The 17,847-nt window shown below is 34.2% G+C and overlaps 2 protein-coding genes across 2 annotated transcripts; both read right to left on the bottom strand.

Annotated features, from left to right (window-relative positions):
• Positions 1-505: 505 nt before the first annotated feature.
• On the bottom strand, positions 506-1,862 carry LOC140057719 (juvenile hormone acid O-methyltransferase-like). The gene is made up of 4 exons (XM_072103439.1): positions 1,688-1,862; positions 1,087-1,409; positions 827-965; positions 506-672 (listed from the first exon to the last, which is right to left on the bottom strand). The coding sequence occupies exons 1-4, from the start codon at positions 1,860-1,862 to the stop codon at positions 506-508; spliced, it is 804 nt and encodes a 267-aa protein (XP_071959540.1).
• Positions 1,863-9,800: 7,938 nt separating this feature from the next.
• LOC140056757 (carbohydrate sulfotransferase 1-like) lies at positions 9,801-16,546 on the bottom strand. Its single transcript, XM_072102231.1, has 2 exons — positions 16,370-16,546; positions 9,801-11,214 (listed from the first exon to the last, which is right to left on the bottom strand). The coding sequence occupies exon 2, from the start codon at positions 11,155-11,157 to the stop codon at positions 9,985-9,987; it is 1,173 nt and encodes a 390-aa protein (XP_071958332.1). The 5' UTR covers positions 11,158-11,214; positions 16,370-16,546; the 3' UTR covers positions 9,801-9,984.
• Between the last annotated feature and the right edge of the window lie 1,301 nt (positions 16,547-17,847).

The raw sequence follows: 17,847 nt of genomic DNA on the forward strand, positions 1-17,847 counted from the left end.
GTGGCTGTAAGGTGTGTCTGGGCCCTTCTGAAACTTGGGAGTATATTGGCTCAGTTCATTTGCATAATGTCATTACATCATTTATGGAGCTAATGATTGGTCCTAAGTTGGTCCAGGGGTGTTTAAGTGGGAATGATTGATCTTATCTGGGGAGGTTACAATGATGAATTGGCCCTGTCGAATCTCTGCTTAACAACTGTCAATATCTAATTGTTTTACGATGGGAACAGTCACAAAGTTAAGCTAAGTGTTTTCTTTAGGGATTCTATTATAAACTAAATGGTCATTAAAACATCTGGACAAACTCTCCTCTGGACTTTCTGGGTCAAGTTTGTGAACCTATTTGAATTCCGATACAAAGGTCAATTTCTTAAATATAAAAGTATATCGTTATATTACAGTAGGCCTATTTATTTAAAATGTTATTGTTAGGTAAGATTTGGCTGGCTATTTCTTTATTTAATTCTCAATTAATCAGTGTGAATATATTCTCAATAACTATCTGTTAATTCTTCTTTGCTAGCAACACAAGTGTATCATGTCGTATGTACTTATTTCCTCGACTGTTAACGGGAAAGTTCTTGAAGCACCATTCAGTAGCATCTTGAAGAATTTCAGAGCGATACTGCTCAGGCACATACTCTATTTGATCAACGAGTGAACTTACACATCCTGAAATGTAATTAGTTGTTTTTTTAAGAAGTGTAATCACTGAAGATCAAATCGGGTCAAAATTGCAAGAAGCTGACATCTATTGGAATACACAGAAATAATTGGAATAAATGTAATAATATGTACACACATGTTAATATTCAAATAGGCTTACCTCGTAGCTCATCTTTACTAAATATATCATGCTCGTCGCAGGGTGTATGCAGGTGTCCTTTGACCTCACCAAAGCCTACCGACTTCAACAAACTTACGTTTTCTTTCAGAGTTAGTGAGTAATATTTATTCTCGTACCCCTACAAGAAAAATAATATCTTATATCTTATCGACATTTTATTTATTTTTAGTTTCTAATTATATTAGCATGGCTTTTAAATAACAAATTACAGTACGCATACAGTACGTGTGCTATTTTACCTTAAGATGGTGCTTCCATTTAATATGATTCTTCAAGTAATATGGAAGTTCATCGTCGTTATTCCCACGCAGTTGATTATTTGGTCCAACATAAAGAATAAAACACTCGCCACCTTCGCTCAAGCAGTCATATATATTCTGGAAAACCTGTCTTTTGTTTTTTACCCAATGCAGTACATAAGCAGAAACGATCTTGCTGAATTTGCCTTTCCAGTGTGGATGTGTCTCCAGGCAGTTTGAGATGTCTGCAATTTCATAAGATACATTCGTAGCTTTGTGGATCTGTCTGGCGAATTCAATCATTTCTTTTGATTTGTCAAAACCTAAAACGAGATTCAAGAATAGTCAAAATACTGCCCAAAAGACCAAATATCAGAAGAAATATGATTGAAAACAACAATCTATTAGAAATTATTTACTGAAAATTGATAATCAAACCCACCCTGAATTTGTGATATGTCATTATTTGTTGACCTAACTTGTATAGGATTTCTAGTAAACATTTTTGGTAAACTTTTGACACAAAAAAAAACGGTTTATTGGAAAACATCCTAGGTTTAGAATTTCTCCCACCCCAACGGTCACAATACGTCGTACTTACCAAAAGCTAACTTAGCTTCCTTGCTCAATCTATAAACTAGCTCTCCAGTGCCACATCCAAAATCTAATATTTTGTCATTGTCGTTGATCGACATATATTTGTGCAAATACATTCTGTAGCCAGCTTCCATCATTCGTCTGTTTTTAGAGTAAAGACTAGCTTCTGAAGAATTCATCTTGAAGAGAAGTTGACCAATCTAATTACAACGTTTATCACTGTGAAAATAGTCGCTATATGTGAGTTAGGTCAGATTCTACCATTTATAGGGTTAACAGAGTACAGAGGTATATCTTCCAAACTATAACTACTTGTTACTGGTAGTAGTAAGTTACATAAACTTACTGTATGTGTACGTCATCGACCGCAGTTTTATTGAAATAAAGTATAGTTGAAATATGACTTTTTTCGCAGTATAATTCAAAATCTTTATCCCGCTTATTTCCATCCAGCCCTGAAAAACCTATATTTTATTATGAGGATATAAAATATTAGAACTATAATAAATACGATTTTATTATGACCACTAGTTGAAAGGTAAACGTATATTGATTTATATTATATTTAACTTTTAAGACAATAACAAAATACGAATACAAGAAAACGTGTTATTGAATATTGTAGGTCAATTAATAGTGAATACAATATTGACATTGATATTAAGGTTATTAATTTAATAAATATGGCGTAGTTACTTTAATATAAATTTGTAATCAATTTAGGAATACATGTTACATAATTGAATATGGATACTATAATGGTACGGTACTTTAAGGACAAAAAAAAATATTCTTATTGAAAGAAAAAAACAGTAGAACTGATCATGACCCACTAAGAAAGCATCGCTCTAAACCATTGCGAATTTCTATAAGGCAACTGTTTTGATAAATTTAAAAAAAAAATAAAAAAAAAAAAAAAATCTGCTGACCAACCATTGGAGTTGGTGAATGGAGTATGATCATAGCCGAATTTTATTATCTTTAGCCAAATCTGCGTTGGAAAGGTTCCAGAAGAAAACTTAACAAGATCATATACAGGGTTGCAGTCGCGTTCTCAAATTTGAGTTAGTGTACACCGACCATCCGACCAACCGACCAACATAGTGAGTTGTAGAGTCGCGTTGTATGTGACTAAAACACTAGTTAAAGGATTCAGTAAACATTGCTAAGTGGCTTTTATACATTTGGTTATTACGCATAAGTATTTTTGCAAGTTACCTAGATATTTCGTCATGTTGTTGTATTTGACCATTACATTGGAAAGGGGTTGATAAAAACAGTGACACGATTGAAACGGATAGTCCCAATGTACTAATCTGCACTTCCATGTGTTTGGAGCCACATTCATCAGTTTGGATGAGAACAAGTGTCACCTTGCAGTATAATGAATATAGGGAGCGAAAAGTACAAGAATGATATGAGCTGGTAACAGAGGGTGGATTTTCAGAATGCAAGGCCAACAAGGAGAAATGATGTTCTTCTATGTCAATCACAAAGAAGCTTATACGCTTATACATGAAAGTTGATGATATTCTCCAACATCAACCGTACTAAAGTATGGACGATGCATAGTATAGTGTACGGGGCGCCGTTCGGGACATTACTCATTTTGTCGACATAATACAATGTGACACATAATTACCTTCGCCAAGGAGGTTATATTTTCACCCCTGTATGTGTGTGTGTGTATCCGATTCTCACCAAATTTTGCCACAATGATCTATGCCCCAAAAGCTCGGACGAGTTCGATTTTGAGGGGAAAATGTCATAGGTCACAACTAACAAAAAACTATTTTACTGCCTAGAGACCACAGTTTTTATCCGATTCTCAAATTAAGCCACAATGATCAATGACTCATCATATAATTGTGGTTACATTTTGAAGGGTCAGGGTCAAAGATCAAGGTCCACAAAAAAAAAAAATAAAAAAAAAATAATAATAAAAAAAAAAACCTCAGCGGAACTTGAACCAGCGATCTCAACTGTGAGAGGCTGGATACATAACTATTACACCAAACTCTCATCAAAAACTTGTAGTGTGCAGTTAGCCTATTTATACTTAGAGTAAATAAATATATGTTTTTTGCCGGGGACATTTTATGTAGGGGAATTTACAGTAGGCGGAGGTTTGTACACTCGGAGTACCCTCTAGTTGAATTTTGTGTCGACAGAATTAATTCTATTTAGACAAAATCTATTCTGTGTCGACAAAATTCATTTTGTATAGACAAATAAGACACGTATGTTGGTGGTGAACAACCACGTTGTTCAGTTATTTATAAGGAGATTGTATCAGGTACTAATAGTAATACAGTAGTATATAAAACGTACCTTTTATATCAATGTTTTTGTAACGACAATTTAGAGAAAGAAACTATGAAATTGCAATATCGGAACCTGCATCATTACACTTTAAATGCGTGTCGTTCTTTTCAGTATCGGTCATCAAATTTTATTTTAATAAGACTTTCATAATTTTTTTAGACTGTTGCTTAAATAATCTGTTCTTGTATTCATGGTAAATAAATTAATTTTAAAGTGTTAGTGTTAGTAAGGTCAGTGAAATAAAATTAATATAACTGTCATAATCTTTGAGGCTCCATTAAAAACTCCGCCTTCTAATTTGCATGTTAAAATGTTCTGTCTCACACTTGAGTAGGCTCAGCACACAAAATGAATTTTGTCGACACAAAATGAATTTTGTCGACACAAAATGAATTTTGTCGACACAAAATGAATTTTGTCGACACTGAATGAATTTTGTCGACACAAAATGAATTTTGTCGACACAAAATGAATTTTGTTGGCACAAAAGGATTTTTTCGTCTCAAAATGAATTTGTTTGTCTCAGTTAGCTAGTCATGTAGACTTATAATTTCGTCTCATTTATCAATAGGGGCCTATATATATATTCTCAATTTTTTTAGCAGCTCAACCTTAATAGTATCCAAAATCAAGTAGTATACGTATGAAACACCATATGTGCCAAAATATTTATATTTTTACTAATGTTAAGACAAAACTCCGTCTGGAACCCTGAGTAGGCTGGTCCTGGAGACATATATATTTTGTTTCTTTTTTCGAAATACTATAATCCTGGTTCCTAACAACTCTATTTTTCTACATGTTCTTATAGCTCCATCCTCGGTGTGCTGTTTCTAGCTTCACTCGCATAGCTATAATGTCGTGGAAACGACACTATGTCTCTGGCCACAGCATTGAGGTCGTTTCCACGACATTACCAGATGTAGGGAGAGGAAACTATGACAATAGTAGGCCTACTGGGTCACTTTAGTTTTGTTTCAATCAGTGTTTTTTTTTCGCCGTGGTTAGGATTCCGGCACCGGAACTCAACTGCCCAGCGTTAGGGAATCCGACACGCTATTGCGCATGCCCAGAGCGAGGTATCGGCGACTCTATACTTATCAACAGCGATGGATCATTAGCTGCGCCACACGACGAACTAGCCTAGATGCCTACTAATACGGGATCCACTAATCTAGGCTAGGGCTACCAGTTAGACGTGACCAGTGGGCCTATTTATTTTGTAATTAAAAAGTGGTTGCTTTATTCATATATAAACTTCATATCATTATGAATTATAATAATTACATGACTAGTTAATTTTTTATGATTTTTCATAACGCATTATACTGTACATAACAACAGGGAGTTGTCCCTGATAACAACATGCAATCACAAGTTGGATGTGAAAAAACTGTTCGGGAAGTCAGGGTCGCAACGCTAAAAACAGCATTACGAATCTTAGATAGAAACTGATACTTATTAATATCATTATAATTATTTTAACGCGTGGCGTAGTCGTATTTTAATTATTAATTCATGTATGGCATAGGCAAAGTTTCATCCATCGCTCTCTCCTTCGCGCAACGACTATCTAGGCTACAGTAATCCCTATAACACTCCGACTCTCGGTGGTGTGGTGTGTGTGTGGCACTCTATAAGTGCAAGCTATAATCAAAGATAATAAAAGGATTTATTTATATTCTTTGCTATAATTCACTTCCCAGAGCTATGGGCATGCGCAATAGCGTGTCGGATTCCCTAACGGTGGGCAGTTGAGTTCCGGTGCCGGAATCCTAACCACGGCGTTTTTTTTTTTGTGATCTCGTAAATGTTTATGCTTAGCGCCCTCAATTTTAAGAAAACAGCAAGTTAGGAACAAAGTAGAACATTGTAAAGATGATGCCGATGTCTAGACCAACTTCAAAGGTGGACTTTGGCATATGAAGCCGAGTTTTTTAAATAGGGAAAAAACCCATAATAATAATCATATTATGTTTATGCTTTGGAACAAAAATGTGTGTTTTAATTACCTGGAATTGTTTAGATAGCAGACCATATTTTATTTCTTTTATTTAATGTTTTTATTTTATTACAACTGAACTTCTTTTTTTATTATTTACACTTAATTGTTTATCATTGGACAGAGATAGAAACATTAATACCTAGCTTTAGAAACACTCAGAGTGAATAAATATGTTCTAGTGATAAAAAGTAATACAATGTGTATGCCTAGATTAATTATTTTTAATTATTGTGTTTAATAATCGATTATAGTTTATTTCTAAAAAATTTTGGGGTAATAAAAGAGAACAGTAGGCATGTGTAATCAATCAATCAATATTTATTATAATCAATAATATTTTACAAATAGTCGATCGTCAGTGGTCATAAGAGAAACATAGGCCTACAATAAATACCAGTAACATTACAACTACGAAAGTATGTTTATTTTATTGAAAAAAAAAATTATTATTTTTATTATCTATTAATTTTATAAGCCTATTATTAAATAACCTTATTATGCTTGTAAGGCTCTGAAGTTTTGTGCATTATTCACCGTAATTTTCATCTTATCTTATCTCTTCCGTAAGCGACGCGGCCATTTTTTTACCTTTTTTTTGTGGTAAATCACCTCCCTTAAGTGACCACCCAAAAAAATTCGTATTGCCTTTTGACAACTAAAAATACAATTTTTATACTAATTGTGCTTTGTTAGCTTTGACTCACGTTATATTGTACTGTGTATTGTGATATTTTGTAAGATCATTTTGATCCAGAATCGTGTGGGATGATTAAAGAATTTTGAATTGAATTATTTCGAAACGGTTTTAAACATTTCTGTGAAGAACATTCTGTACTACACAGATTTTGACCGACCATTTTAATATGATAAAAACTTTTAAAATGTGTCTGTAAATCATAAATAATACTAAACCACCTGATAATAAACAATAAAATAAAATTACCGGTAGGTGGAGAATTTAGAGTCCCATTGCGTTATGAACGCCAATAGCATAGCCAAGACATAAACGTGGCTAGCTCTCTATCGGCAGAATCTCCTTAATCGTCCGTCTCTCGTAGTAAGCGGCCACTTTTCCCGGTCCCCCGAGGGTGGCCGCTTGCGGGAGGTTCAACTGTATTTGAAATTAGAGGCTTCTATGAAATGTCATGTTGTTGTGATATATCATTGATAATATTAATTATAAACCTATGAATTAGTAGGTACATCAAGGAAACCGCGTCACCCCTTTTAAATACTATAGTAGGCCTATCAGTGTTATTTAGTACGGTGGCCCACAACTGTCACGCACACTATAACACAGAATCACACAATTAAAGAAGGAATTACACAATTAAAGAAGAAATCGCACAATTAAAGAAGAAATCGCATATAAACAAAAGAAAGCATGAAAATATAAAACGAAATGCACAAATAAAAAAGAAACGCGCAATTAAAGAAGAGCTAAGCACAATTAAAGAAGTCCGCAACAAATTCGAAAGCTCCTCGCACAATTAAAGAAGTCCGCAACAAATTCGAAAGCTCCTCGCACAATTAAAGAAGTCCGCAACAAATTCGAAAGCTCCTCGCACAATTAAAGTACAGTAGTCCGTATGGAACGCCATCGTTGCCTCCGGCAGCAAACTTTAATTCTATTCGGCTCATTTACCATTACGTTCGGCTCTTTTACCATTCGGCGCATTTCTATTCGGCCCATTTACCATTACGTTCGGCTCTTTCAGCATTCGGCGCATTTTTTATTCGGCTCTTTCTGCATTACGTTGGGCTCTTTTAAATCGGCATTTTTTTATATGGCGCAATTAAAATCTAACCTTTGACATGGGGTCAAATGGAAGAAAATCAACGACTGGAAATGAGTCTATGAAAAGTTTACAAACATTTCATCATCATGGCGCCAACCATTAAATATGTGTTGAATAACCTAAAATTAATTCATCTTTTAACAAATTGTGAGAGAGAAAGGGTAAATTATTATTATTAAATGTTAGGCTGACACTAGGCTAGGCCATAAATCAAACCTTTTCTCTCTCAAAATGGTCAATAAGGTGGGACAATTGCAAGTTCTCTAACACATTAATCATGTCAATAAAATGATTAGTCATATTGAAATAGCCTTCAAATTCATTTAATTCAACCAACCAAACACTCTACATGCTGCATCTATATATGTTTTATGAACTTTTCATAGACTCATTTCCAGCCGTTGATTTTCTTCCATTTGACCCCATGTAAAAGGTTAGAATTTAATTGCGCCGTATAAAAAGGGCCAAATCAAAAAGAGCCGAACGTAATGCAGAAAAAGCCGAATAAAAAAGGGCCGAATTAAAAAGAGCCGAACGTAATGGTAAATGGGCCGAAAAAAATATAGCCGAATGCTGAAAGAGCCGAACGTAATGGTAAATGGATGGGCCGAATAAAAAAGAGCCGAATGCTGAAAGAGCCAAACGTAATTTGTTAAATGGGCCAAATAGAAATGCGCCGAATGCTGAAAGAGCCGAACGTAATGGTAAATGGGCCGAATAGAAATGCACTGAATGCTAAAAGAGCCGAACGTAATACTGTAGTAAAAGAGCCGAATAGAATTAAAATTTGCTGCCGGAGGCAGCGATGGCGTTCCATACTGACTACTGTACTTTATTAATTGTGCGAGGTACTTTCGAATTTGTTGCGGACTTCTTTAATTGTGCGAGGAGCTTTCGAATTTGTTGCGGACTTCTTTAATTGTGCGAGGAGCTTTCGAATTTGTTGCGGACTTCTTTAATTGTGCGAGGAGCTTTCGAATTTGTTGCGGACTTCTTTAATTGTGCTTAGCTCTTCTTTAATTGCGCGTTTCTTTTTTATTTGTGCATTTCGTTTTATATTTTCATGCTTTCTTTTGTTTATATGCGATTTCTTCTTTAATTGTGCGATTTCTTCTTTAATTGTGTAATTCCTTCTTTAATTGTGTGATTCTGTGTTATAGTGTGCGTGACAGTTGTGGGCCACCGTAATTTAGCATGTCACGCCAAAACTCACTTTAAATAAATGTATTGGACTATAGAAAGATCCAAAAACAGTATGGAAACAGCACATTCATTTTTATCTTGGTATAATAAAAACAAAAAATTGGAAGCTTGATTTTGTTACAATTTATTTCCGAAAACTTCATTTTCGTTGTTGCCATTGCGATCCCCATGTTTCATTATCGTCAATTCCTACTCGTCGTGAGAGGCGCCCTATCTCGAGCGGTTCTCTGATTTTTAAGCGAAGTATGACATCTTGTCATTTGAAATGTTCTATTTATTTGCTCTGACATTAAACAGGAATTCTCTGAACATGACACTATCTTTGATTCCACTAAATCAGTTTGTCACTCATAAAAAGACAAACGGTTAAGTTCAACCAAAAAACCTGATTATATGACTATTTTTTTACTTTAAATTACAGTTTTTCAGGAAAATAAATTTGTTTCGATCCAATTTTTGGTGAATTTAAGTGAATAACTAATATGTGACATTAAAATGGCATATTCAACAACCAAAAAACAATAGGTGCTTTTAGTTTTTGTTCTGTACCTGAACAACATTTCGCCCTCAACGGATATATCAGATGTTAAAATTGGTTGCTGTGTCTGCTTCAAAAAAGTAAGGAAGTTCATATTAGTTTGTCAGTGTTCTTATAGGAAACTAAAATTATCATTTAATTTAATCATCATACTTCAATATAAACGACCCATATATAAAGATTTGACAACATTTTTTTTTTATAAAATCCATATTTTTATTCAAAAAATGTATTTCAATATTGTATAAAATAGTTTTGATTTATCTTACTTTTCGTCTAGAGGGATACCTTTATTTAATGTTGACATATTGACATGTCTGCTAAAAAATCGTCGCTGTGAAAAGATTAAATTGAATTATTTTCATCACTAGTTATAACCTCCTGATTAATCGATTTAACTTCATCTGTTGTGATGTTCAGTAAATAGAATATCAGATACTTGAAATGAGTTTATATTGTGGATCTCGAAGTTGTCGCTTTGTTTTAGCTTTTATGTAACCTGCTTTCTCCATCATGTCTTTACATGCTTCCTGTACGACATCAACTGCTGAAAGAGGCGCTCTATAACGCCACGCATGCGCTACAGCTGTAGAATTTTTCTGCAGGCCATACAAACGATCTCTGGTCGATTGAATCACATGATTACTTGCTGTATTATTCAAAATCCATTGTCTGACATTTTTAGTCATAGATACACCCATAAACTTGTACATATCTTGAGCAGCCTCAAGAGGTTGCATTGCAATATCTTCATATCTGACCAAATGGTACTTTCCTCGCATCCAATTTGGTGACGTCGCTGCCATTTGCATAATAGAATCTGTAGATTTGCACGTATATACAATGTCATAAAGTTTCATTGAACGATCTGGTGGTCTATTTTTATTAGCATCTAGACGCGAGTAATAGAGTGCTCTTGGATCACGTACCAGGTGTATTATCTTAACATTTTGTGTTGGGTCTTTCAATAAAACCTCCAGTGACGTTATGTTTGCAATTCGAATGACTTTGATAAACTTGTGTCTATACGAACGGCAAATGTCCGACACTTGCTTGCCGTCGAGTGGTGGACATTTCTTGATTAACCATCGATTATCTGAAGCAGGCCCGATGGTTTCCGTATTGATTAAAGGGCATAACGTTGGCGATATAAGACTTTTACTAGAAATCCTATGCAATATATCAGCACTAGTCCTTTCAGCCCATTGATGCATATTGTCAAATTCACAACTGAACATTTGTTTTAGTGCCATAGCGGCTTTTTGTTGGTTCACTCGCTGAACACCAAGATATTTCAATGGTTCAAACAAATAAAAAATCTGTTCGTGCTGATTAAAGAATTGGCCAGTTAACGATGACCCAGATCTCCATGATGCCAGTAAAATTACATTTGTAGAACGTGTTATCTGATCCGGGGATTTATGAAAGCTGTCAGCTTTCAACCATTGTGTGAAGTGTCCGTCACTGGTCTCTGTAGAAAGATCCTCATCGGTTTCCTTTGGGTATAAGTAAGTGGTTGGTCCTTGCAATGATAAAAACGTAATGGATATCCCAATGACAAGTATTAATAACAAGTACCGATGACGTAACCTGACGGAATACATGACGAAAGATCACGTTAATATTGCGTAATTGAAACGTAATCCACCATCGTTCCAGATCTGAAAGAAAACAATAAAAAAGTTTCAAAGATCCGTGTTCATTTATCACATGTTTATTATACATTTTTTGTTTGCGTTTCAACCTATCGATCTCTTGCTTGTAAAACGTATACGGCCAGCTTGCTTCGTCAATATCCCGAACACAGACTCACAAGGCTTGCGTGATTTAGGTGTAGTCCATGTTTGCCCCATATTAGCAGCTTTTTTTCACAATTAAAAATGTTGTCAACTCCAGTAATATAATAGTAAGCAATATCCAAATACAAACGGTATTATAATTTCTTTTCAACTAAATAGACAGTAGTAGTATATGAAAAAATGATTAAACTATAACTGTACGGCCAGTTTTAAACAAGAACATTCATGACTCATTATTTGAGGTCAAATAGAGTTACGTGACGTAAATGTGGATATGGCACTGAGATATCGCTACAGCTGAATTCAATCAGTGGTGTTAGCCAATTTAATTCTGATGTCTGTACCTATGGAAACCACGTTCAAAATGATTGAACAAATATCAATATTAGCAAAAATATCAAACTGATTTTTAAATTAAACTATTTTTTAAATCAGATTATTAATCGAAATAGTAAAATATGAAGTGTTATAGAATTGACAATTGCTGCATTTGCTCATGCAATATCAGCCACTAAAATACAGCATTACAGCCAATGTAGCATTTCCTATCCCATGTAATATCCCCATTTGTGTAGACCTTGTGAAGTGATGGAATAACCTGATATTTTCTTTTGTTTGTGGCTTGAAACCTACCACTTTTATTCAACTTTCAATTTAGCAACAGTGCAATTCACTGGTTTTACCGGACGTCGATGTTTACTATATGCTTAATAAATCGTAGAAGTTATTAATAAAAAGTGAACCTAGACGCGGAAAATGTTTTTTTTATATGTATCAGATTTTAGGGCGAACCAATAATAATAATAATGGTATCATTTAATACAATTACTGTCCATAATAAATTAAGAGGACACCCATTAAGAAGACACCTTAAAGAGGTGCCTCCTGAATTGGGGTTGGTCTCATTTGTTTCAGAAAAGTTTCCCCTTAATCATGGGTGTCCCCTTAATCATGGGTGTCCCCTTAACCATGGGTGTCCCCCTAATCATGGGTGTCCCCTTAATCATGGGTGTCCCCTTAATCATGGGTGTCCCCTTAATCATGGGTGTCCCCTTAATCATGGATGTCCTATGTATAGAGAGTGATGTTCCGGAAGGCTGGAGTAGTGGTTCGTGTATTACGCTATTACCTCTAATCGACATGCATAAAAACGTTTACAAATGCCCAACTCTTGAAAGGAAATAAAATACAACAATAACAAACATAAGACGTGCTTGTTTATATCCAGGGTCCTAGTGTCAAGCTGTGGATCACAATCCAATGGATTATAACTTGTTTTGTCCAACCAGTCTCGTATAAATTAGTTTTGAACGCACATGATATGTGATTAAAGTATCAGATCACCAATTATGTATTTTTCTCATAATGATAACCGTGGCGACTTCATAATCATATACTACTAGTTTAGGAAGCATGGTCGGGTTGGTAGTTAGGCATAGCATAGTGCTAAGTGCTGTTCAACATATTAAATAAAATTGTATGTAACAGTCATTTATGAGCAGCCTGGGAGAATGTGACTCTGACAGCCTGTGATTCAGTGATCAGCTGTCTCCTTCGTTCTGTGCAATATCAAGGTGTTCCGGCCTTCTGGCGCTTTAATTATTGTAATTAATGTGTGTAAATGGATTCTTAATAATAATTTGATTATTAGTTTAAGTCATTGACTTTATTGCTTCTAATAGAGTTGTTAACGACGTATATCAGATTCGTCAAGTTTGATAATAATAATGTAACATGTAGCCTACATTGTGTCCAAAATGCTGCGATGTGACAGCAGTGTGTGCTCGTCGTACAGATTCGTCAAGTTTGATAATAATAATGTAACATGTAGCCTACATTGTGTCCAAAATGCTGCGATGTGACAGCAGTGTGTGCTCGTCGTACAGATTCGTCAAGTTTGATAATAATAATGTAACATGTAGCCTACATTGTGTCCTAAATGCTGCGATGTGACAGCAGTGTGTGCTCGTCGTACAGATCGTCTTTTGTATTTCCAATGGATTGAAATAATCATGCAAAAGGGAAAGCAAATTAATTTTATTATTATTTTCACAGTTTCTGAATTAATAATTATCACAGGGTGGGTTTAAGCAAAACAATCTAACAACACGAGACCGAGCTCGCCTTTCTGAGACAGGAACTCGTAACAGCCTTTTGATCTTAAGTCTGGCTGCGACAAATACTGTGGTTATAATTTTCCGGAACTGATCCTGTCGCAGCTACAGATAAACCCTTTGATCTCCGAATTGTCTGAGTTTCTTTATGCCTGCTAATTTGAATACATACTGTACCATCATGAAGAAATAAGTTAGTCTCCATGGTACCATACAGTAAATTAATTACGTAACCGGCCTGCATGTATGTTTATGACAAGAATGATACAATATTTACTGCTTAATGGCATAACTAGCATATTTATGCGTCATAATATTTTTAAATAACAAAATAAAACTTTAATCATTTTTAAAGCATATCCCTATTATTAGGTAGCAGAATCCATCATGAATAGCATGGGATTAAAATCATCGAAAATGATAACGACAACAACAACAATTATAATAATAATTATAATATTGATTGATTTTAATGACAGCGGTGAGATGAAAAATGGTAAATAAATCCTACTTATCTAACAAGAAGTATCTATTGTGGATTAGAACAGTAGGCCTACTTTGAATCCTACCTTTTAACTCATGATCATTTCAAATACTTCTAAATCAGTTACATTCTACCATTGACGATTCCGATGTTGACATTATGTTGACAAATTCGTTATTTCATTTCAGGCCTGATCAATACTGTGCATCGGTCATACTCGACACGCACGATTCATCTCCGTTTTTTGTTAACGAATTAACGTGGTCACCCCTTAAAAATGGCCAATATGTTAATTGACACTGTTTCCCCACGCTGTCAATCATAATTGGTTGCGTATTCTGAAATATTTCACTTAATTTAATTCATTTGATAAATATAGAATATTTATAGAAACCCGATGCTTTCTTTATAGACCACTGAGCTGGCTAGACAGGGATGAACGGATACAGATGTATATTTCAATAACGATATGATATCCGTTGCCCCCATAAATAAATTCTATGAATTCTACACAATCAGTAATATTGAATCATATTCTTCGCCCCGTTTTATATTCTTTAAGGCATGAACATTATTGTGATGTAAAAGTTCCGTTCCATTTATGAATTTGGCAAAAAGTGGATCGGTTAGAATTCAATTTGGGAGGGTGGTTGGGTAGGTGTCTATAACCATGAACTTGCAAGATAAGAAACAATTCTGAGGCTTAGCCAAACACTTGTAGGCCTACTTCTTCTTGTTCTCGTTTTGGTTTAAGGAATGAGTAATGTTTTTACATATTTTACAAGCCCCAAACTGAAGTGACATCGACAACGTTTTTATAAATGAAATTACTCGAAAAAGAATATTGAAGTTTAAAATATTACTGAAATTCATGCAATAGGCATGCTATGCTGCTATCGGTCGTAAGCATGCAGCGTGTCTTCTTTACAGGGCCAGGTCACGTGATGGAATTGAATTGTATTGAACCAAGTGTTTTGCTGTCTCTGGTTAAACTGATCAAATTACCGTTAGAAACTGGAGTATCGTCGTTCATCAACTGGGGCATAAAGTTATTGCTACAACATGATAGCGGGAGATGATCCGTAAATAGATAGCTTTGAAATAACTGTCATTCCAATTCACTTACAATATTCTATTCATTAAATGCATTTATCATAATATATATACGGTATCGTATATAAACGATTTTATAGACAGTATTTTTTGTTATAAATCATTCTTAAACTTTAAAATGGCTAAATTTCATATAGCTTTTCCCTCGGGATGTATAATATTATATTTGAAATAAATGTCTAAAAAAATACTATAGAAAGACTAAATTATCAATATTATTATCAATAATTTAAATAAAAGTTTAATAAAAACCAATATAATGACAAACAAACTTATCAACTAAGTTTGGCAGACATTAAATACTATCTTATCTCAACAACAATAATAATAATTAAATACAAAATGTAAGTGAGACTTCCGCGATAAAAAGGCTGGTATCACTGTTTGTAACCTTGACGTAATTCATATTAATTGTTTAGTAAATTGTCGTCAATGCCACCAGAAAGGCATTTTAACAACATATCTGTAAATCAAGTTTTTACAGAGATACTATTTCGTTCTTTCCTCGTTTACGCCATGAAGTTATATTTCTTGCGGTTCTTTGAATTTGAAAAAAAGAAAAGGAATTAACTCGATTTTTCTCCCGGAAGATGAGCAGACACCGAGTGCCCCATGAACACACTTCAAACCTCTCACAAGATATACATTTATGGTACTGCTTAATTGATTTTATCTCTAAACAATATTAGGCTATATGTTTAATATAATATGCATTTCGAACAGACATGGCATACGTTGTATTGAATGAATATATTCATTATATGAATTTGTATTGGTGTTATTAGAACAGAATCATATTTAGGTCTAAATTATTATCCAGACATCAAAATGAATACCAATACACATCATACTGTTTATTATGGCAATGAAAAAGTTAATTTATCAAAACATAATTGATATTTCATTATGCAAAATAATTTCTCTCTCTCTGCTCTTGTAATGATTGTTATTTATTTTGCTCTGGACATGGGTGGTCTATGAAGGTGAAATAAAGTTTGATGTTGGAGGGATACAAACAAATTATAATGTTTCGTAGGATGACGTATTTTAAAATGTTTATTTTTAATTCTTACCAGGCTAATACTTACACTACTCATCATCTCAATGTATCTTGCTAGACCTAGAGTAAGATAGGCCTAATTGCGTATGCTATACGTGTGTTATAGACAGAGGGCTTTTATTCGTAACATGGTTACGTTTATAATATCGTTATTGTGATCAAAACATTAATTTAAAAAACAAGAATTTCTTACTATTTACTAATAAGGTTTTATTTAAACTGAAGTAACAAATAAAGCACACCTACCGAAAGATTGTCGCTACTCAAACCAGTTGTTAACTATATACATATCCCAGTATGATAACCACGACCGCGTGTCTGGTGGTCCAATATTGTATGATTGTATGAACAAATACATACAATTCCGTTCCATAGGAAATTGGAGCAAGGCCTATGATACTGGTCCAGGTATGCGCCAAGATATCTTAACTAAACAAATAAATCAATTTAAGACATTTTGCTTCCTAAAATTCAGATGTCCAATCAAATTGCAGTTATTGTTACGCGTCGGTGATTTGAATCTGAAAGGAGAAGTCCAGCTTTAACTATTGATCACTAGAGGATACACTTGCTATCACCAGGCTTACTGTTGATAGCCCGGCTTGGTGATGAGTAACAAGACTTTATGTTAAGATAGCCAATATTGAATACCGTGTAAAGAAAATACTAGTAAAGAAAATAAAGTTATCCAACGCTATATATCATTTTGATTATAAGGTTTACAAATACGTAATACAACACCTATGCCAAGAATGTATAAACATAACTAGTGTTTGAAATGTTAAAAATTAACTTATTTTGGCAAAGTTCGACAAAAGGGCAAGGCTCCTCGGAAAGTTATAGTACAATATGTTACATATCAAAATATTTTGTAAGAAACTTATCAAGCCATAAACCAGTCATACATGAATGCATTTTGATGTGTAATCTCGTTTTCAACTCAATTTGTTTTTGCCGCTAAGGTTTTTTTGGAATCCACTTTGTTCATATCGAAATTCATATATTCGAGTTTTTCACGGACGACTCCTATTTTGTGAAAGAGCGTCGATGTTACTTCGTTAACATTTTTAGCAATTAATTGACTCAGCCACAATAATTACACTCAGTAATCAGTGTTGTGTCGATTGAGTATTATTGGTTCATTAAAATCAAATTGAGAAAAAAGGGTAAAATTCATTTAAAAAAAATGCCTAGTAGGCCTAAAATATTCAAATAAATCTAGTTTCCTCTCATATTTACTATGCTTACAAACGTTCCGATTGTAGACCTTACTTTATATTGAGTCTGATCCACATCGAACTATGTTTGAAAGTGAAACTCATCACACCCATGTTACAAAATAACTTTCAGAAAAAAATAGATTGTTATAAGTAGGCCTAATGTTTTTTTTGTAAATTATGATGACTACACTATTTTCTAAACTATATGCCTGATATCGGTGAACGATACGGGATTAATGTGTGTGCGTTTATATTCGAGGGGGAGTTTCTTCCAAAAAGTCTAATATCTAAATCCATGTAGGCGTGGCGCGTTGTGAACGGTAATGGACACTGTATTTTGTGTGCCCCAGATTATTATATTTTACCGCCTTCCGTACTGGTTGTTGTTTCATGATTTAATTACATGTAGGTTACCGGCCTACTGCTCAAATACAATTTGATATTTACTTATTTTTCTATATCTCAGACAGGTTAAAGCTCTACTAATCCTATTGGCGAGAGCTA

This window comes from Antedon mediterranea, chromosome 8 (assembly GCF_964355755.1).
Source record: "Antedon mediterranea chromosome 8, ecAntMedi1.1, whole genome shotgun sequence".
Lineage (NCBI taxonomy): Eukaryota > Metazoa > Echinodermata > Crinoidea > Comatulida > Antedonidae > Antedon > Antedon mediterranea.